The 22,161-nt window shown below is 40.7% G+C and overlaps 2 protein-coding genes across 4 annotated transcripts; one reads left to right on the top strand and one right to left on the bottom strand.

Moving 5' to 3' along the window:
- Positions 1–1,723: 1,723 nt before the first annotated feature.
- On the bottom strand, positions 1,724–6,035 carry LOC112034191 (ankyrin repeat-containing protein At5g02620). Of its 3 annotated transcripts, none has more exons than XM_024066990.2 (5): positions 5,819–6,035; positions 5,530–5,642; positions 4,696–5,109; positions 4,191–4,600; positions 1,724–2,808 (listed from the first exon to the last, which is right to left on the bottom strand). In XM_024066990.2, the coding sequence occupies exons 3-5, from the start codon at positions 5,042–5,044 to the stop codon at positions 1,930–1,932; spliced, it is 1,638 nt and encodes a 545-aa protein (XP_023922758.1). In that variant the 5' UTR covers positions 5,045–5,109; positions 5,530–5,642; positions 5,819–6,035; the 3' UTR covers positions 1,724–1,929. The 3 variants fall into 3 exon arrangements, with proteins under 3 accessions (XP_023922758.1, XP_065637962.1, XP_065637959.1); XM_065781890.1 differs by having other exon boundaries at positions 5,883–6,035; XM_065781887.1 differs by having other exon boundaries at positions 5,530–6,035.
- Positions 6,036–14,497: 8,462 nt separating this feature from the next.
- Positions 14,498–15,616, top strand: LOC136071076 (uncharacterized). Its single transcript, XM_065781933.1, has one exon. It carries the CDS (start codon positions 14,498–14,500, stop codon positions 15,614–15,616), a length of 1,119 nt encoding a protein of 372 aa, XP_065638005.1.
- Positions 15,617–22,161: the final 6,545 nt, after the last annotated feature.

Below are 22,161 nucleotides of genomic sequence, written 5' to 3'. Positions count from 1 at the left end.
CCCCCACCCAACCACCAAACCACACCCTTTGCAAATCCCTTAACCATAGATTCACCTCCCTTGCATTGGCTGGGTACAGGTTGGTAGTGCTCCGGCTAAAATGTGATTGTCCCATTACTTCCTATTTTGTCTTCTTTCTTTCTCACGACATTCTTGCCGCTGATGTATGGCCTTGTCTTATTCTACGCCTTGCATTCTTTTTGCTCGTGTTTATCTCTTATGGGAGGTGTTATGGGCTTATTGGGCTTGCCCACTTTTGCCTCTTCTTGGGACCGTGAGTCTGTTTGCTGCTACTTTCTGCTGGGCTAGCTCATTGGGCCTTATTTCTTTTACTTCTTTTCTTCGGGCCTTTTGAGCCCTTTGTTTCTAACGTTACTTACTAATCTCTTATCATATTCCTTTTTCACTTGTTATCAGGCTTTTTTTGTTGTTGGGCATTTTTTATATATATAAAAAATGGGCATCAGCAAACTCTAAAATATTCAATCATATGGTTTATGTACAAAAGTCTATAATATTTTCACAACAAATCCTAAGTATAAAGTTGTTATTGGTTCTAATTTGAATTCATCACTGAAATTACTTTTTCGCATACCATTAACAGCTAGTAACAATTTTTTTTAGAAGAAACATCTCGTAACAATTTATTACTTAAGATTTGTTGTGAAAATAATGTAGGTATAACATTTCTCATTTTATCTAAATGACTAATTGGCAATACACTTTCTTGTGCATAGTTACAGCTTTCAAGGTTAGATAATCAAATCTAATTGGAAAATTTAAGATGCAACCTAATGAATTGTACCTTATTTTTAAAAAAAATCCCTTTTATCTTTTTTAACCAACGGTGTCAATATCTTTTTTTTTCCGCTTCAAATCACCGGTGGGTGTTTTTGTATGCTTTTCTTCTTGGGTTCGCTTAAAAGTAGGTAATAATGGAAGAAAATAAGGAAGTAAAACTGAATTTAAGCTTGCCATAAGCTAAAATAAGAATAAATCAAGCTTCGGGGTTGGATTGAATAATATTTTTTATGTAGTTTTAATATCCATATAATTTGGATATTGGATAATGTGTCTTCTTGAGAGAAGTTACCTTTGAATAAATAAAAAGCAATAATCCAAGAAGATTGAGTAAAACTATAAATAGAAACTACAACGGGAATTGTGTTTTGCCTTTATTTGATTGTTTATCTTAGGCCTCTTGGTGTAGAGAACATATTTATGAGACATTTCTCTCACAATATATAACATCCACATTTATGAGATCCACTCATGTTATAAGAGAGATGTCATATAAGGGTATGGGTGTCAAATGCACTACATTCATGACAGGATTTTAGTGTAATTCCGAAACTATGGCAAATCACAAATGCATTTATCGTAGTTAGACCTTTACTATATACATTGAATCTGTTCACATTTCCTTCCTATTCCAAAAGAAAAGTCAAAAAGCAGTGAAGCATAAATCTTAGTTGTCGGTTGTCTTCTTATCCAAAAAAGAAAAAAAGAAAAAGAAAAAAGAAGAAGTTGTCAATTGTCATATTTTAGGATCATCCTTGGCAACATCTATCGTGTAGTACATTTAACGTTATATTGCTGCACTAGCTTGAATTTATTTACCAGTTAGATGCAACAATTTATTGTTGCCTTGCCTATAAGCTACGTATGAGATTGGATTTAACTGTGAGATTTGTTCATGGCAATTAAAGTCCACATTTTAGAGTTTACTCAACTACTACAATTTAATTGAACACATTATAGAAGCATAGAGAGATCTCACTAAACTGACATAGTAATGAGTAAACTTTTTTGAAGAGAAAAAAGTATGATCAACTCTTCAAGAAATATACATTTTAGATGTCAACTTATATATAAGCATAGAGATCTCTTACGCCGAATGCTAAAAACTTATCTGGCGTACGGAGTGTCTCAAATTGCATACAACTTGTACTCACTGTTGAGGATCTCAGAGTCTGACATCACTGACAGTGACAAGGATCTTGATCCACTGCCAAGTGATGATCTTCTCCGAATGTTCCTCATATTGGAGGCCTCAATCCGATGCCTAATGACCCAATAACACATAGTACCCAAAGTAGTGGCCATTATGGTTGCTCCTATAATTGTTACTCCAATTGCCAGCCACCTCTCACTCTCACCCACCACAACAAATGACAGAGCCAAGAATGCCACTGAAACAAGCGCACAAGCCAACCACATTAGCTTGTTGATAACTGCCATCATTTGCTTCTTTGCCTTGCTTTCTATGACTACCACTGAGGTCTGCACCACCACAACAGCCAGAGAAATAAATAGTGCAATGGAATCAAAGATGATGAAGATTATGAATGGCACTTGGGGTGCAATATTTGCTTCACCTAGGGAGACTCCAGGAGGAATGTTTTCTGGGTCGTCAACATATTGCCCAGGGACTGTGAATATGGCTGCAAATGCGACTGTGGCAATGAGGACAGCTACGACAGTTGTGGAGTTGATTGCATTGTTGAGACCTTCTGTGTGCATTTTGTTGATACGTTGGGCAATGCCTCGAACACGTTTTCTGGTCTGCCGGGTCTGATCTAGCTGGTCATGGACTTCATGCTTTATGTCACTAACCGTTTGTTTCAACTCACGGGCAGTGCTTGGTGCTTGAGGCCTGAGGTTTTTGGCGCTCTGAACCCCATAATCCTGAAGAAGGGCTGCAACATCAGCTTGGCCAGTTTTCTCTGCAGTGTCAGTGGCAGTTTCACCAGTCCTGTTAACGGCTTTTGTGTCTGTCTCATTGTGTTCGAGAAGCATCTTCACAATCTGCACAAATAGTTACTTAAATTATGTCAACTTCTTCCTTTCAGCTGATTCTATTAAGAAAAGTATGATGGCGTAATTTCTGCAATATTAAAAATACATTTGTTCAATCATAAAAGAAGTTACAGAAAGTGTGGTTAAACTAAAATAGTTGCAGATGAATCACAGTCCTGAAAAAAGGTGCATTTGTGGGATAGCAAAATTGTTTGAAGTGTTGCACGTGGCAAGTTAGTATACCTATCTTGTGCTTGGTGACAGAACCAGGGGTATTCTGAAAATGTAACTTCTCCACAAAAAAAAATTTGATTATTATTGTTTGACCAAGCTATTTGGAAAACTAGAGTTGAAAAATTAATCCAGAAAGAAAGTTATAACGCCATTCATGTTCTGAAAATATCATTCTCCCTGGTGGCACTGGCATCAAAGGAGAACAATTATGATCAATAAAAGATGAAAACAGAACTGCCTTTAACATATGAAAAAAAATGTTCAAAAGCATGTGCATTTATACAAACTACAACACTAAAGAGCTAGAGGGCGGTGAGTGAAAAAAACAAAGGTTTCTCATCCCAGACTAAAACAGATAAATACTACAATCTATGACATTTCAGAAAAGCCAGCTGAATGCTTCGAAATCTTTTAATTAAAAAATATAGATGCCCAATTGAAGAAACTTACTCCATTAGAGAAAACCTATGAGAGGACAACTGTAAGAACTTGATCTGAACAGTTATTAGTGGAAGTAAACTATATATGAACGGTATCCTTACCTTATTTCTCAGATGATAATTGATGAGGATGTTAAACTAATGCAATTCAAGCAGAAGTTTATCTATGTTGTTTTTATTTTTAATATTTCCTTCTTTCAATTAAATTGGTTTTGTAAAATGAAAAGGGATGGATCCAAATGAAGCGCTTTCCAGCACCAACTTCTTAAAACATTAAAATCTATAACTATTAATGTAATTAAACAGGTAGTACATCACCCTCATCAAATAAATAACTTTCCCATGGACTATTCTCAAATTTGTATTCAGTTTCTAATTTTCTCTAGGCAGCATATACCCAGAAAAGTGACCTCTCACGTTTCACATGAAGCAGCAACATCTATCAAACAAATAATAGTTGAATTAAAAACTATATTTTCCCTTGGTTGCTTGTCTCAATAACCATGCTCAACAATAACAAGAAGGCGCCCTGATGAAATGTCTGTACCATGATTCGTGAATTAATTTAATTAAAAGAAAAAAAGGTCATATTTAATGCTATGATGCATTTAACTCCATCAGCATAAGCTCAAATCTGAAATTTATTATCAAAACAGCAAGAAGTTTTCATCATTATAGATAAATAACAACTAACAAGGCAGGGAGAGGCAAATTTACCTGAGCTCTACCTTTCCTGGTCGCTATATGCAACGCGGTGTTGCCCTTATTATCAACTATGTTTACCGTCAAAGGATCTGCCTTAATCAACTCCCCCACCACCTCACTACTCTGTCCCTTCACTGCCATGTGTAGTGCAGTCTGCCCCTTCTTATCAGTCCGTTTGGTAATCCCAGGCTCCTTTTCCAGAAGTGCTTTCACAACCTCCAAATGCCCATTTCGCGCTGCAGAGTGCAAGGCAGTCTTCTGATTGCTTCTAGCAATGGTTGCCAGGCTACTTCCTGCCTCTAACAAAAAATTCACTATCTCAATGTGCCCTTGTGTTGCAGCAGTGTGCAAAGCCGTGGTGTTTGATCCATCCACGGTCATAGACAATTCTGGATGGACCTCCATTAAGACCTTCAATATCTCTGCAACAAGGCAAAATAGAACTCAAATTCCGTCCTGAAAAACAAAAATCCACAAAGAGCAAACAGACAAAGAATTATTTTTAGTGACTACATACCCAAGTCCCCTTGTTTTGCAGCAATGTGGAATGCATCAAAGCCATTTCTTGCTTTAATGCCAGCATCAGCAAGATCATAGTACTTGATCATTTCCCTAACCAAATCAACATAACCATATTCTGCTGCAACATAAAGGGCTGTCTCACCAGCTTGATTTTGCTTTTCCAACAATTCCTTCAATTCAGCCTCTCCGATGCCACTAAAGATTTCTGTTACAGCAGTAAGATTCCCTTCTCTTGCCGCAGTATGCAAAGGCGTATCGTCACGTTTTCCAGTCAACTGTTTTGTCATCTTCTTCTGAGGCAGGCTTGTCTGCCCTGCTTGTGGTTGCTCTGCTGGTGTCTCCATTGGATTCAATGATTGAAAATCCCTCTCCTCAGCTAGCTCCAATCAATACTTCATAATTTACTCATCTGCCCAGCAAAAACCCAGATAAAAAATCACACTCTTAATCCAAAATAACCAATATTTCCTCAAAGCAACTCAAAGAAAAAAAAATCCATTTGAATTCTTCTGGAATTCTTTCTTTTTTGGGGGTAACCATCCCAAATCAGTGGCCTGATCACAAAATAATCCAGGTTTTAATCTTTCTGACATGAATGCAAGTTGCTCTGCCCATGAACCCACCCCATTATCCATTTATGTCAAACAATTAATGAATCTCCAGCAAACCAATCACACTTTTGAAAAAAAAAAAAAAAAAAAAAACCACCCCACTTAAGTACAATGAAACATGTTTTGGTTTTCGGTTTTTCTTTTCTCTATCAACAACAAGATCAAACTTAAGAAAGAGAGGTGAAACCATAAAAGAATGAACATGAGCATTTCATTACCTGGGTTTGAAGAAAGGAGCTCTCTAATTGGTCTCCTCCATCTAACACCAATGAACCCCATATAATTGAGAGGAGCAGATTCTAGACAATCATCATGGGATCAACATAACACCCTGTAATGGATATTTAGGATTTCCATTAATGATAAAACATTTAGAGTGGTCCTCTTATATTGGAGGATGGAAGAAAGAACAAGAAAGGAATAACAACAACAATATTAGTGGTATAGGGCTATTATAGGCTTAAGATACATGAAATGCACATGTATGCAACCGGGCATTGCACCCACTTTTTTTTTAATGTGAGCCTTAATCAAAACCCAAAGGCCAGAGCTTATACACGAAGTCACGAACCACTCAAGAGGGGACAGCCTTTGTAAAGGTGGTGATGATGACAACGTTGGCTGGAGAGAATGAAAATGTGCGAAATCAAAAATTTATGAAGGAAAAAAAAAAAAGGCAAAAGAGAGCCAAAACCAGAGGTGGTGGCCCTTGAGAAACAACGGTAATAACAGCACCACGCGCGCTTGTATCTCCAAAGTCGCAAGTGTCCTGCCTTCGCTGGACCAAAACAGTTTATTCGTTGACTCTCTCTTCTCTCTTCATTCTGATTTTTTTTTTCTTATCTTATGTGTAATTTTGTCTGGAGCCCAAGTTAAATGTGTTAATCAATTTAAATTTAAAAAAAATCTTTTCAGTGATACATATATGTACTTCTACAATTACAACCTTTGAGCCACGATCTTCTAAAAAAACAAAAAACCATTGTGCCACAATTTTTTCATAGAAAATCGTTTTTATATAAATCTTCTATTTTTTTTTTCTATTCATGCTCTGCTACATCATAATGGCACAAAAATTAAGTCCACAAACATTCTCATATGAAATATTGAAATGGATCTATAATATGATTTACTATGTATCATCTCCACATATATAATAAATAAACAAATAATTGCATCAACTTATTCTTTACATAACTCAAAACATATATTAAAATAAATAAATACTCCATCAACTTATTCTTTGCATCAACTATCTTTTAATTCAACTTAATTACAATAAATACTCTTCAAAGATATTAGATAAATATTTTTTATTAAATAAATTAGAGATTACACAGTTAAATAATAATATAGTTTTGAAAATTATGAAACATGAAAATTTTAATTAATTTTAAATAATTAATTAATAAACATCACTTTATATGCCTAAATATATACAAGTCAATAGTAATAAAAATAACTATAACTAAAATATTTTTTTTTAATTAATGAAAACTACAATAAAGATCTCTAACTTTTAATCACAAAAACCACAATTTTTTTTGAAAAATAAAAAATAAAAATACAGTGTCTCTATTTTTTAATTTTCCAAATGCAAATTAAAAATAAATTTGTTTTTAGAAAATAAAAAAATCTTTATGAATAATATTTGTGGGACTCAATTTGGATTAGACCTGAGTGATGGGTTTTCAGCCCAATAAGCCCAAACAATAAATTTATAGAGAGTGGGTTGACAGGTTAGGTGCTGGCCGTCGATCACCATGCATGAACTTTTCTTATAAAAAATGCTAAGAGTTTCTTTACAAATAGGGGGGATGCTCCTCGGCCTGTGGCCGATGAGGCCTTATTGTTCTTTCTTTCTTTTTTTTTGTTTTCCCCCCCCCTCTTTACTTTACTAGCTTTTCTTTTATAGTTTTTATCTTCCTATCCCCTCCTTCCATCTGTTGATCATCTATTTGCCTTTTTTTCTGGCCGTCCGTCCCATCAGAGGCCTTATCGGTACTCAAGTGGTTCACTCTGATCAACGTTATCCTGCCAAGGGGTTACCTCCCCATTAATGCGGCCGGGGGTTAGTTGGGTGCATTAAATGTGAGAGTGACAGCTTGCTTTGGGGTTAGTCCCTCCCCAAAATCGCCTTTGTCAAGCCGAGGATAAGGTGGTCCTCGGCGTGGATTTAGAAAAAAGACTTTCCCCCACCTCAGCCCTGAATAGCCTGTGCTCCTCGGCCTGGGCCTTGGGCTTGCTACATGAGGGGCCGAGGCTATCAGGCCCATGAGCCCCACAATAGCCCCTCAAAACTCTGCTGCACGTTCTCTCGAACGGGGAGGAGGGTTTTGATACCTGCGGGTCCATTGGACGAATTGCCCCACTTCGATTTGTACTGAGGCTGGCGGCTTTTTGACTGCTCGATGCGCATTTTTAGTGTTTCAAGACTTAATGGGTGCCCACATTAAATTTTGGCGCACCACGTTTCCCGCTTTCAACAGCATGATCTTTTGCTTTTATGAGCTAGCGATTACATTTGGGGAACCTAAGGGGGAGTATAGATACCTGTTTGAACCACCCGGTTTCATCATTTTCGCGCTTACACTTATTGATGCATATGGTTTGAATCTGGTTCGCCTCGTGAAACCATCTGTTATCCTTCGAATATAAATCTAAAGATCGTAGAATAGCTTGATTCTAAGTAACGCTTTGGTTTCTCTCTAGATAGTTATTTTCTCTATGAGTTTGAGTCCGAGGACCATGCAACACTTTGGTTCTGTCTACCACTTCTATTTTTGTAAATATTAGATATAATGGTGTGTGTAGTTTTACCATAGGCTTGAGTCCGAGGACCATGCAATACCTTGGCTCTGTCTACCACTTCTATTTTTTGTAAATATTAGATATAATGGTGTGTGTAGTTTTACCATAGGTTTGAGTCCGAGGACCATGCAATACCTTGGCTCTGTCTACCACTTCTATTTTTGTAAATATTAGATATAATGGTGTGTGTAGTTTTACCATAGGCTTGAGTCCTAGGAGCATGCAATACCTTGGCTCTGTCTACCACTTCTATTTTTTGTAAATATTAGATATAATGGTGTGTGTAGTTTTACCATAGGCTTGAGTCCGAGGACCATGCAATACCTTGGTTCTGTCTACCACTTCTATTTTCCCTGTAAGTATCTAGTTTCCCCATAGGTTTGGGTCCGAGGACCATGCAATACCTTGGCTCTGTCTAGTACCCAGGTATAATGGAGTGCGTAGTTTTACCATAGGTTTGGGTCCGAGGACCATGCAATACCTTGGCTCTGTCTACCACTTCAATTTTTTGTAAATATTAGATATAATGGTGTGTGTAGTTTTACCATAGGCTTGAGTCCGAGGACCATGCAATACCTTGGTTCTGTCTACCACTTCAATTTTTTGTAAATATTAGATATAATGGTGTGTGTAGTTTTACCATAGGCTTGAGTCCGAGGACCATGCAATACCTTGGTTCTGTCTACCACTTCTATTTTCCCTGTAAGTATCTAGTTTCCCCATAGGTTTGGGTCCGAGGACCATGCAATACCTTGGCTCTGTCTAGTACCCAGGTATAATGGTGTGCGTAGTTTTACCATAGGTTTGGGTCCGAGGACCATGCAATACCTTGGCTCTGTCTACCACTTCAATTTTTTGTAAATATTAGATATAATGGTGTGTGTAGTTTTACCATAGGCTTGAGTCCGAGGACCATGCAATACCTTGGTTCTGTCTACCACTTCTTTTTTTTTTTTTTTTTGTCAAAATATGTAAAATAATTTTTTTTTTTTTTTACATTTTGCAAGACTTTGCATCCACTGGATGCTCTAAATAATAGAAAAATAAAATCAAAAAGTTTACAAATTTGCATGTTGAAGGTTGTAAGTAAAGGCTTACCAAAAAAGAGAGGAGTGAGGTCAATAATCGAAGGACTGTTTGAAAATGAAAATAAAATCCAGATAAAAATTTTCAGAATTAAAAAGAATTTTTTTTTTTTTGATGAAAACAATAGTAGCAAAGCAAATTACTATGGCATAATGATTATATGAATGTGAACGTTGGAATATTTACGTAATAGTGTTACTTTTTGCGTTGAGACTTGGCACTTGGCAGTTGTCCCCCATATACACGATGAGCTACTCCTACCCTTCAACTGTCTTACATATCAGGACAGGAGGACCCATGGCTTAATAAAGGAACCCCATGAATTGCGAAACGGGATCCCCTACTAGCTTTTCAATTATTAATGAAATAACTATGAAGCCCCCCTATTGGTCAATAGCTTCTGTGAAGATTGTTTATATTTTGCTTTTGTAAAATTCCTTGTCTTTTTAGAGGATTAGTACTCATGTTTTCATTAAAAAAGAAAAAAGAAAAAAGAAAGATGATTACTCATATTTTCATTTACAAAAAGAAAAAGAAAAAAAAGGATGATTACTCCTGCTTTCATTATAAAAAAGAAGAAGATGATTACTCATGTTTTCATTAAAAAAAAAAAAGATGATTACTACTGTTTTTATTATAAAAAGAAAAGATATTTACTGATCATGTTGGGAGGTCGGGTAATTCTCTTGCTAATGATGCAGCATGTTGGATTTCTTTTTACAATGTAAGTGGAAGGATTTCCATTTCCACCAGGGGTCTCCATTACTGATGGAGAAAGTACCTCTTCCACTCCCTCTGTATCCTCAGTTTTATTCAATAAAGTTAATTATATATATATATATATATAAATAGCATCACATGCACAATGTAAAGTGTTAAATAGCCTTGTAGTTGGGTTGATATATATATATATATATATTCTAAAAAAATACCGTTTGGGATTTAACACTCCGTCTATTTTGATTTTTTCCTATTTTTAGGTATTTATTTACTTGTAAAATGTAGTTAAACTTGAAAAATATTTTTCATTGACTGTACAATTCTTTATTAAAAGTTTTTACATTTAAAAATTTAGTAAAACATTTTACAAAAATACACAGTGACTTTTCTTCCTCCCATCTTGTGGCTAGGTCACCAGTCCAATAGGCTGGGCAATTGGCGATTTGATGGCCAAAGCTGCCATGGTGACTAGAGACATTGTTCTAATGATTGGTGATGACGGTCCAATAATTGGAGATGTTGTTCCAATAACTAGAGATGTCGTATGGGTGATTGGTGTTGGTGGTTTGGTGGCTGAAGCGATTGGTGCTAGTGTTTTGGTAATTGGAGATGCTATTTTGGAGGAAGTTTTTGGTGGTTTGATGGCTGAAAATGCAATTTAGACAACCAATGTCGATAGTCTAGTCACCAAAGATTGCTTTAATGGTGGTCACTAGAGGTCCAGTCACCAAACCTCCAGCACCAATGACTGGTGGCTGAGCCATAAATTTTGGTAGTTTGCTTGAAAAATTTTACATGTCATACCAAACACCTAAAAATATTTTATTTCAAAATAAACGGAGTATAAATCTTTCGCCTAAATATATATATATATATATATATATAGATGAGTTCAAGTTACACCTAGCGTAACTCTATAAGAGTAACACCTTTTTATAGTCATTGATTTTCAAAATATCTAATGGTTAAAAATAAAACATCATTATGCATTTTATTATTAAATACTTTCCTAATTAATAACATTCTTATTATCTCTCTCCTTATTAATTACACTCACAAATCTACTAACTTTTAGTGGGAGAGAGAAAACAAACAGCAAATATGGCAAGACTGTGTGTATAGCTCCAATCTACCACCATATTGTCTCTCAACTTGTGACTCATTTTCTCATTCTGTTAATTAGGAACAAAATTTTCATTTTCTCTTAACTGTTTTGTTTCTTGGCTTTGTGCTCACCGCCAATTTACTCAGGAATTTGATAGACGTAAATTCTTTACCTCGAATAGAGCATCTACAATAGTGGAACTACAAATTTAGCTATTTGGCACCACAAAAGTAACTTTATTTATTTTACCTACTCACTTTACAAAACATGCTGCAGCAGTAGGTCTATTTTAGCTTTCAACACAATAAAATAATATATCCACTACAATAAAATAATATATTCACTACAATAAACAACAATCACAACCGCCCGCAACTGCTACCGTTGCCACTACCGCTGCCTCCATCGCTGCCGCCACCGCCTCTTCCACCACCACCACCACCACCACCACCACCACCACCGCAATCGCTACTGTTGTCACTACTACCGTCGCTACCGACTCTTCCACTGTTGCCACCACATGATAGCAAATAATCGTCTAGTGTTAACAAGTGATTTTTTTAACCCCAAATTATACTTATACATTTTTTTTTTACCAAAACAATTTCTCAATCATCATGATAGCAAATAATCATCTAGTGTAACAATAATATATTTTTTTTAATCCCAAATTATATATATACAAATTTATCTTTTGACTAAAAAAAATTTCTCAATTGTCATGATAGCCTATTATTGTCTAGTATAACAACATTATTTTTTTTAAAACCAAATTATATATATACAAATTATTGGTTGATTTTTCTTCTCTCTCTCTCTCATTATTTCATTTCGGTCTCTCTCTCTTCCTTCTTTCTTTTGTTCTGCTCTCTCCCCTTCAAACCCAAAACCCATGGTGGAACACCATCACCAAGCCACCATGGCCGGACCACAATCACAGGCCACTCCAACCCACCACCATCACAGGCCATTGCAACCTACCATCATCACAGGCCACGCAACCCACTTGACCAAGCCAAACCTCCGTCTTCTCTCCATGGGTGGATCTGTTGTTGGTCTCTCAAGTCCAGCTCTCTCCTCTAGCTTATGGGTCTCTCAAGTCCGCTTAGTCTGGTTATGGTTCATGGGTTGTGACTCTCTTAATGATGGATTTTGGGCATGGGTTTTCTGTGATGTTTTGGTCGGGGTTTTACATTTTTTTTTTTCTGGTAATGGTGGGTTTGATGAGTGTGGGTGTGGTTGGGTTTGTGACTAATGTGGTAGTGGTGGTGGTGGGGATTGCCTTGGTGGTGGAGGTGGTGATTGATATTGTTGGTGGTAGGTTTGATGAGTGTGGGTATGGTTAGATTTGTGATTGATGTAGTGGTGGTGGTGTGAGGCGGGGTTACCGTGGTCGGAGCTGGATCTGTGGCAGCGTGGGTTGGTGGAGTGGCAGTGTAAGAGGTCTGAAAGTTGTGAGAGAGAGAGAGAGAGAGAGAGAGAGAGTTGAGAGATTGTGAGAGTTTTGAGAAGAAAAGAAAAAGGAAAAAAAAAAAGGAAAAAATAATATTTTAATCCGGATTTTAGCTCTCATCTATAGTGCACAGCCATACATAGCTGTGAACAGTAGCAATGAAGGTAAAAAGTTTACCTTTAGCTCCATTGCTGTAATATGGGTTTTTGTGTTTTGGTGAAACTAAAATAGCTATTTAGCTTTGTGGAGCCTGTTATTTAAAAAGATATAGGAATCCTCAGAAGTGGGCTCAGGGCCCAACGGCCCAATCCGAGGACGCTTAGTTATCCGAAGATAGTGTAAAAAAATTATTATTAAGGGAATAATATAGGAGAAAGGGGTGGATATTGTATACAGCGGCATAACGCACGTCTGAGGACACCAAAGTCCGAGGTGAACGTAACTTTCATTTTATTCAGGAGATTCCACAAAGTTGTATCTGAACTGGAAATTGAATATAAACCTAAGGAGGAGTTGGGGAAGGTAGCAAATATCTTCCAAGGCTATCACCTCCCCATTAAATGCTTTCCAGCTAACCCTCTGGCCGCATTAATGTGGAAGTGATACCTGAACAGTAACTAATCAGCTTTATGGCCACTGAGCAAAGGTTCCGGTAGGCGCTGGATGAGATAGAAAGGAGTTCCCAAAATAAGAACTACACGTGTACGATGGAAATGGAGGAAGGAACGTAGTATATAACATGGAAACGGATGACATAAAAAGGAGGAGGAAAAAAGGAAGGAGAAAGGAAGAACAGATATTCCATGCATAAGAGAGGCTCACTAAAACCTAGTCGAGGAGATTTTTTCTCATACAATCAGCCTTACATATCCCTTATTAATCAGCGAATATAACCTTTCCTGTCGAACAGTACTAGTTCTTGTACCCATGCTCTAAAAATTTATTGTTTGGGCTTGTTGGGCTGAAAATTCATGCATACTCTGGGTCCAATCCAAGTTGAGTCCCCACAATTGGTGCCGTCTGTGGGAAGAACTTGGTCTGTTGAGAAGGAAAGGCAAGCGTGATACTCGCGATGGAAGAGGGAGTACCGCAGCAACCATTGACGGGCTCGCAACAGGTGGATGCTAATCAGCACCAGGCAGAGTCTAGGGGTTCTCAGCACAGTAATCCATTGGTAGCCCACGAACACAGGGGGGATCATGAGGGAAGTACACGAACAACCCATACAGATAGAAGCCGCTCTCGGAGGAAAGGCCATGTTTCCCCTGTAAAGAGCGAAGGAAATATGCAGCGTGAGATTAACAAGTTGAAAAGGGAATTGCGACATGAGTGACGAAGGCGTAAGGCTCATACCTCTGGGCACTCCTCTGAGGAGTCAGATGACACCAGTTATAGGCGAAGGTCAAGAACTCCACCCAGCGAATCTTTTTCGTGTGAGGAGGAGTACCACCATGGGCGAAGGAATAAGAGTCCAACTCGCCAGGGTCAGGGGAATGACGCCTTAAACAAAGCTTTGAGTCAGGTCTCTAAGTCGCCCTTCATGCGACATATTGAGGACGCTAGTCTTCCTCGGCGATTCCACCAGCCTGTGTTCACCATTTATAATGGTCGAACAGACCCAGTAGAACATGTTAGCCACTACAGCCAGAGAATGGCTATTCATGCCAGGAATGAGGCCTTAATGTGCAAGGTTTTCCCGTCTAGCCTGGGCCCAGTGGCAATGAGATGGTTTAATGGCCTGAGAACTAATACTATTGACTCTTTTGAGAAGCTCACCCAGGCTTTTGGTGCCCGCTTTATTACATGTAGGAGGGTTATTCAACCTTTGGGATCGCTACTATCCATGTTTATGCGGGAGGGGGAAACCCTGAAAGCCTACTCGGACAGATATTGGGAAATGTTCAACGAGGTAGATGGAGCTCACGATGATGTGGCTATGAACACTTTTAAGGAAGGTCTTCCAACCGAGCACGGTCTGAGGAAGTCTCTGACTGGCAAGCCTGTTACTAGTATGCGTCAGCTTATGGATCGGATAGACAAGTATAGAAGAGTAGAGGAGGATCAGATGCAGGGCAGAGGAAAGTCTAAGGCAGTAACTCAGGAGAGGAGGGATTTCAGGCCGGACCGGTATAATAACAACCGACCTCGGAGGGACTTTGGGGGGCAGTCAGGACCTGCCAACTCCCAAGTGGTTAGTGCCATGTTCCGAGAACCAGTGCAGCGAGTTCTGGAGAAGATAAAAGACGAGCCATTCTTTAGGTGGCCCAATAGGATGGCGGGGGATCCTGCAAAGCGTAATCGGAACCTTTATTGCCAGTACCATCAGGACCATGGACATATCACCGAAGATTGTAAAAATCTGTGGGACCACTTAGAACAGTTAGTGCAAGAGGGGAAGTTGACCCAACTTCTGCATCACTCCGGCGGCCGAGGAGGCCACGTAGGCTCGGCGTTTCAGGGGGATGCTACGAGGGGACCTCCTTTGGGCACGATAAACGTTATATTTGCTGCCCCGGGGAGAACTGGGTCTTGCCCTTCCAGGATAATGTCTGTGTCTCAGTGCTCGGAGGAGGGCTCCAGTTCGAGGCCGAAGAGAGCCAGACCGAGCACCTCGTTGGTGTTAGGCTTCTCAGGAGAGGATAAGAGAGGAACCATACAACCGCATGATGATGCTTTGGTGGTTACAATTAGGATCGGAGGGTATGATGTGAGAAGAGTGATGGTTGATGATGGAAGTGCCGCCGAGGTGATGTACCCTGATTTATTCAGGGGGCTGAATTTGAAACCTGAAGATCTGACAACATATAGTTCCCCGCTGGTGGGCTTCGAGGGCAAATCGGTCGCTCCGTTGGGGATGGTTAGATTACCTGTGCAGACTGGTTCAGATATGGTGGAGGTGGATTTTATTGTGGTGGATGCTTTTTCTTCGTATACGGCTATTTTGGGCAGACCTTGGTTGCATGCTTTGGGGGCTGTTTCTTCCACTCTTCATCAGAAAGTGAAGTATCCCTCGGGAGGCGAGGTTTCAGAAATTTTGGGAAATCAGACCATGGCTAGGCAGTGCATGATAATGGCCATTCAACATCGGCCAGAGACAAGTACTTCGGCTGTAACCGAGGATGATTTATAGCAATCAAGGATTCAGGGAGCCCAGTTCGGCACTTCCACAGAGGAAATGAGGTGTGAAGATTTGGAAAGGGTGAGCGTTGGTGATGATCCAAAGAAGTACTTTCAGGTTGGGTCTCAGTTGCCTTTGTTAGAGAAAGAGCAGTTGGTTGAGGTTCTTAGGAGAAACGTTGATGTGTTTGCATGGAGTGCCTATGAAGCCCCGGGAGTGGATCCGGAGTTCATTTGTCATCATCTGAACGTCATTCCCTTGTGTATTCCAAAGAAACAACCACCTCGGCGTCCGTCTAGGGTACACGTCGAGGCTATTAAAGACGAGGTGACCAAGTTAAAGCAAGCTGGGGCTATCAAGGAGGTATTTTACCCTTAGTGGTTGGCCAATACAGTCGTAGTGAAAAAGAAAAATGGAAAATGGCGTGTGTGTATTGATTTTACGGACCTCAACAGAGCGTGCCCAAAGGACCCTTTTCCTATGCCCCGTATAGATCAGTTGATGGATGCAACAGTGGGCCATCCTCGGATGAGTTTCTTAGACGCCTTTCAAGGCTACCATCAAATCCCACTGGCATTGGGCGACCAGGAGAAGACCGCTTTTCTCACTCCCACTGGAAATTATCACTACAAGGTAATGCCCTTTGGTCTGAAGAACGCGGGGTCTACCTACCAGAGAATGATGGCGAAAATGTTTGAGCTGCAGTTGGGCAGAAACATTGAGATTTATATTGATGATATGGTCGTAAAGAGTAAGGTAGTGGCCTAGCACGTGACGGACCTTAACCACACTTTTGAGATTTTAAGAAGGCATAAATTGCGGCTGAACGCATCCAAATGCTCATTTGGAGTAAGTTCAGGTAAGTTCCTGGGTTACATGGTGACCCATAGGGGAATTAAGGTTAACCCTGATCAAATTAGAGCCATAGCTAACTTGCAACCACCTCGGAATCCCAAGGAGGTCTAGAGGCTGACCGGGATGACCGCCGCATTGAATAGATTCATATCTAGGTTGGCAGATAGGTGCAGGCCTTTTTTCTTACTGCTCCACAAGTGGAAAGGATACGAATGGACTGAAGAGTGTGCCTTAGCATTTCAGCAGCTGAAGGAGTATCTATCTCGGCCACCCATCATGTCTAGGCCCGAGGTAGATGAGGTTCTTTTTTCCTACCTAGCGATCACCACTTATGCGATTAGTTTTGTTCTGATACGAATGGACAATAGAGTACAGCGGCCAGTCTACTATGTGAGTAAGTCTCTTCACGAGGCCGAAATACGCTATCTGCCATTGGAAAAGGCCATTTTAGCAGTGGTGCACACTACCAGAAAACTTTCCCATTATTTTCAGGCGCATACAGTGGTTGTCCTGACTCAATATCCGATCAAAGCAGTACTTCGAAGTGCAGACTATACTGGTAGGGTTGCCAAGTGGGGCACAATTTTAGGGGCTTTTGATGTCAAGTATATGCCTCGTACTTCCGTGAAGGGTCAGGTGCTCGCCGATTTAGTGGCCGAGTTTGCTGAAGGTCCCGAAGAAATAGGGACAAGCCCAGGTGGCATGGATGAAAAATCGGTTGGCCTCATTTCCGCGCAACCTATCTCATCCTGGACGGTGTATGTGGATGGGGCAGCAAATCGGCGGGGGTCTGGAGTGGGACTTGTATTGATATCTCCTGAGGAAGTCATCATTGAGAAGTCTCTAAGGCTGGGATTCTCAGCTACTAATAACAAGGCGGAATATGAAGCTTTACTAATAGGGATGACAATGGTCAATAAGTTGGACGGAAAAACTGTGAAAATCTTCTCGGACTCGGGGCTTGTTGTGGGCCAGGTCAGAGGGGAACTGGAGGCTCGAGATACAAGAATGCAGGAATACTTGAGCCAGGTTAGGCGTATACAAGCCAATTTTGAATTCTTTAAAATAACCCATGTCCCTAGGAGTGGAAATGCCCATGCAGACTCTTTAGCTACTCTTGCCACCTCCTCGGCTCAAAACTTACCTCGGATGATCATGGTCGAGGACTTGGGCACACCTACTCAAGGAACAACAGAAACGCTACAGGTCAACCAAATCAGTTCAGCGTGTAGTTGGATGGATCCTATAATACTATTCATTGAGAAGGATATACTGCCCGAGGACAAGTCAGAGGCAGAAAAGATACGAAGGAAGGCTCCCCGTTTTTGGCTATCCGAGGATAAGAAGTTGTACAAATGCTCTTACTCTGGGCCTTATCTGCTCTGTGTATGCCCTGAAGCGTCGGAGGATCTTCTAGAAGAGCTACATGAAGGAATTTGTGGTAGTCACACTGAAGGAAGGTCTTTGTCTTACAGGGCGATTACCCAAGGGTACTGGTGGCCAGACATGCAAAAGGAAGCACAGGAGTATGTAAGGAAATGTGATCAATGCCAAAGGTTCGCGCCAAATATTCATCAGCCTGGAGGAGTTCTCAATCCTCTTTCTAGTCCTTGGCCTTTCGCTCAGTGGGGCTTGGATATCGTTGGCCCTTTCCCTAGAGCAGTAGGAAATAAGAAGTACCTGCTAGTTGGCAAGGACTATTTCACGAAGTGGGTTGAAGCTGAGCCTCTGGCTAACATCAGGGATATTGACGTCAAAAGATTCCTATTAAGGAATATCATTACTCGATTTGGGGTTCCTCAAACTCTCATCTTGGACAACGGTCTGCAATTTGACAGCAAGGCTTTTAGAAGATATTGTTCCGACTTGGGGATAAAAAATAGGTATTCCACCCCAGCCTATCCACAGGGAAATGGACAGGCCGAGGCTGTCAACAAAGTCATAGTGGGTGGACTTAAAAAAAGGCTGGATGATGCAAAGGGAAGATGGGTGGAAGAACTTCCGCATGTTCTCTGGGCGTATAGAACAACGCCCCGACGATCAACAGGGGAGACCCCATTCTCAATGACGTATGGAGCTGAGGCCGTGATCCCTATTGAAACGGGCTTTCCAACACTGAGAACTAGTAATTTCACCCCAGATGGAAATGATGAGCTGTTGAGGAAAATTCTAGACTTGATAGATAAGCGACGAGAGAAAGTTATGGTTCAATTAGCGTACTACCAGCATAAGCTGAAGCAGGGCTATGATGCAAATGTCAGACTAAGGCCATTAGCTCCAAGAGACTTGGTGTTGAGGAAGGTCTTGGGAAATACCAAGAACCCAGCCTGGGGAAAGTTGGGGCCCAATTGGGAAGGGCCATATCGTATTATATCTGTAGCAGGGATAGGGGCTTACTATTTAGAAGATTTAGATGAAAAAACTATACTCCATCCCTAGAATGTAAGTAACCTGAAAAGGTATTATTATTAACAAGTTGTGCTTTACTTTCCTTTATAATTTATCTTGCTCTTGCAATATGTGCTTCTGAAATGAACGGAAGTATTAAACAGAAGCTAAGTCATGTCAGGTCCTCGGATCACAACTTAGTGGAAATTAGTACACTATGAATGGAAGTATTAAACAGAAGCTAAGTCATGTCAGGTCCTCAGACCACAACTTAGTGGAAATTAGTACATTATGAATGGAAGTATTAAACAGAAGCTAAGTCATGTCAGGTCCTCGGACCACAACTTAGTAAAAATTAGTACACTATAAATAGAAGTGTTAAACCGAAACTAAGCTATATTAGGTCTTCAGTATTACTTTTGGGTTAAGGTATAACAAACTATTTAGACATCAAACTCAGTTGGAATCTATGTCTTCTAAAAGGGGTTCGTGTGACTAGAGATACATATCGAAGTAGATGCTATGAGCATCACTTAAAGCGTTTCAAAGGGGTCAATACCTCTCTGGATGAAATGTAAAAGTGCTATCCTAGATACGTATACTTTTTTAATGAATACTACAGGGAGCCTTTATAAGGCCGTGGAGGTCACTATTATAGCCTGTTTTGAGTTCTCAATGATTGTGTATAAAGTTATGATTCTTCCCTATAATGTCAACTTTCATCCTTTTACAGTCCGAGATCATAAGAAAAGTAGATAAATAAACGTAAGTAATGAAGAGCAGTCATACAGGAAATTATATAAGTGATAAACGAAACCCCAATATCTCTTACAAGTTTTCAAAAAGAAGTACACATTGCAACCAGGAACATCCTTAAAAGGTTTTTAAAAAAAAAAAGAAAGGAAAAATGAGATGAAAAGGACACTAAAAGGAATTTGACTACAAGTAATTATTTGGTTAACTTTATTTGGAGCTTGGGTGGAGGGGCCTTGCCAGCTGCCTCAGGAGGAACGTCCTTTTCCTGCGCCTTAGATGCTTCTCCAACAGGCAGGGTGGTTGAGGCTAAGGCCTGTTCAAAAGTTTGAGAGGCCGCTCCGTTTTTGGGCCCTTTTACTTCTTTAGCCGAGGACAGATCCTTTGCTTTTTCAGGCATTTGTGGCTGCTCTTACTAATTGAGCGAGGGAGGAGCCTGAGTTTGAACTTCCTTAGGTGGCTCAGCAGCTGTAGAGGATGCCTCCCCTTGTGGAGTAGAGGGAGTGGAGGCCCGAATAGCTGGGGGGAGATAAACATTTTCAGGTTTCCTCAACTCAGATGAGGATTCAACCCCAGCTCGGTTGAGAGCCTCTTGCCAGGTCAAGGAACAGTACTCCCGACACACAACGGGCACCTCAGCTCAGAGAGTGTCCTCTGTCTCAGCGACGCCCACATCGTAACCATGCTGCTCAGCGACGTCTCTTTCTTTTTCAGCCTCAGCTTTGGCTTTCTCAGCCTGATCTCTGAGCTTCTGGACTTCCTCCAGTTGTTTCTGCAGAGCTAGCACCTGTTCCTTAGAGGTTGCTAGTTGGGCATTGGCGTCACGCAGAAGCTGCCTTTGGTCCTCGGCCTGTCTTTGGAACCCCTCCAGGGCTGAGTCAGCACTCTTCCGAGCACTTTCTTCGGCTGTTTACCTCTTCTTCAGCTGCATGATGTTTTGCTCAGAAGCATTAAGTGTGTGCATAGCTGCTATCCTTTTCTTCCTCTCCTCGTCTATTTGCTGGTGGCAGGATTCAGCTATCTCCTCCAGCCTGAAGGTGGCTTGAACGGCCTAGAGTAAAAGGAATTAAAAATACATAACAGAAAAATGTGTATGATAAAATACAATAAAAATATAACGGTAAAAGCGTCATACCATGCCCAAATATCTTTTGGTATTTTGAAAGACCTCGTTTCTCTTGATTGCTCTCAGCTCAGCCATGTCCTTGGGAAGAAGAAGTGTCTCCTCTAATGCTGAGGCAACTCAGCACCCAAGTCCATCACTGAAGTCCCTGATTGAAGCATCCTCCCTCAGAGGCTTCTCATCGAGCATAGGGGCTAGGAGCCAGGGCCCAGGTTCCGAGAACTGAGTGGTTGTCTTATCCACCCCTCGCTGTGACCCATGGCTTGTTTTCTGCTGCTTAGCAGCTCTTTGGTCCTCATCTTCACGGGTAGAGTGAGTCCTCCCTGCGTCTATCACTTCTTTACCCTTTGGTTTTCTCCTCCTCTTTGGATCGCTGGGCTCGGTCACAGTCGGTTGGGGTGACTGAGGATGTAGAGGAGGGAGAGGTGGGGGGTTGGGCTGAACTTGCTTTTTCACCACCCTGTCAGGCTGGCCCTCGATTACGTCTTTCAAGCTCCTCTGGCTTCTCCTTTGGATACCCATTTTCTCAGAGGTCACCTCGGGAGATTGGGGTTGGTTGAAAACTTCGAATTCGTCAGCAGAATCAGACAACTCTACAAGTCCTCCCGAAGCTTCTTCTTCTTCTTCTTCTTCTTCTTCTTCTTCCCCTTCTTCTGCCTCTTTTTCTCTTTCTTCTTCTTCCTCTCTCACTTTTTGGGGAACGGAGCGTGACGATGAAGCTCCTGTAGATGGAATGGCCTTAGGCGATGGTTCAGTAAAGGGTACACCTTCAGGAATGGGAGTGCCCTCAGGAACGATGAATCCCTCAAAGGCTACACTGATACGGTAGAGCCGAGGATCTTTTGCCTTTATCACGTACTTGGGAACCTGAAAGGCTTTTGAAACGGGGTCATACTTGAGTATTAAATGTGCTGCTCTTAATTGGCCGTCGGAGGGATTCACATACACCTCGAATCGTAGGATTCTGTCTAAGCTCTCCCTATTGATCAGCCTGAAATTACGTCTAGTGGCGCGCTTGTCTGCAAAATCATTAAAACATGAGAGGAAATTTTTGTCAGAAATAAAAATAGCTTCAATTAAAAATTTAATCTGACTTATAAGGGGCGTACATCCTAGGAACCCCACCTGGTTGTCCCTCTTCCGTCGGACAAGGCAAACCATCATGCCACTCCCCGGAGAAAATAAGGAAATCGTCTTTTAAACCCTTGTTTGAGGTAGGGAGGCACTGGATTAATCTTACTGCAGGGTACCTAGACTTAAGGTAATATCCCTGATCCTTCAAGTGATTGAGGTTATATACCCAGTTCACATCATGATGGGTCAGACCTAAATTGTACGAGGCATTTAGAGCCTCTATACTCCCAAGCACCCTGAACATATTCGAGGCGCACTGTGTGGGAGATAATCTGAAGAACCTGAGGTAACTTCTCATCAGACT

This window comes from Quercus suber, unplaced genomic scaffold (assembly GCF_002906115.3).
Source record: "Quercus suber isolate HL8 unplaced genomic scaffold, Cork oak 2.0 scaffold_15, whole genome shotgun sequence".
Classification (NCBI taxonomy): Eukaryota; Viridiplantae; Streptophyta; class Magnoliopsida; order Fagales; family Fagaceae; genus Quercus; species Quercus suber.
The sequence above is the reverse complement of the archived record's forward strand: the minus strand, read 5'-3'. Positions and strand labels throughout refer to the sequence as shown.

What these genes read in the sequence shown, in the direction of transcription:
- LOC136071076 (XM_065781933.1), top strand. Translation starts at nt 14,498, where the DNA reads ATGCGTCAGCTTATGGATCGGATAGACAAGTATAGAAGAGTAGAGGAG.
- LOC112034191 (XM_065781887.1), bottom strand. Translation starts at nt 5,044, where the DNA reads ATGGAGACACCAGCAGAGCAACCACAAGCAGGGCAGACAAGCCTGCCT. An exon ending in TGCAAAACAAGGGGACTTGG is followed by an intron (nt 4,601 to 4,695) that starts GTATGTAGTCAC and finishes GCCTTGTTGCAG; the next exon opens with AGATATTGAAGGTCTTAATG. An exon ending in CCAGGAAAGGTAGAGCTCAG is followed by an intron (nt 2,809 to 4,190) that starts GTAAATTTGCCT and finishes CTATTTGTGCAG; the next exon opens with ATTGTGAAGATGCTTCTCGA.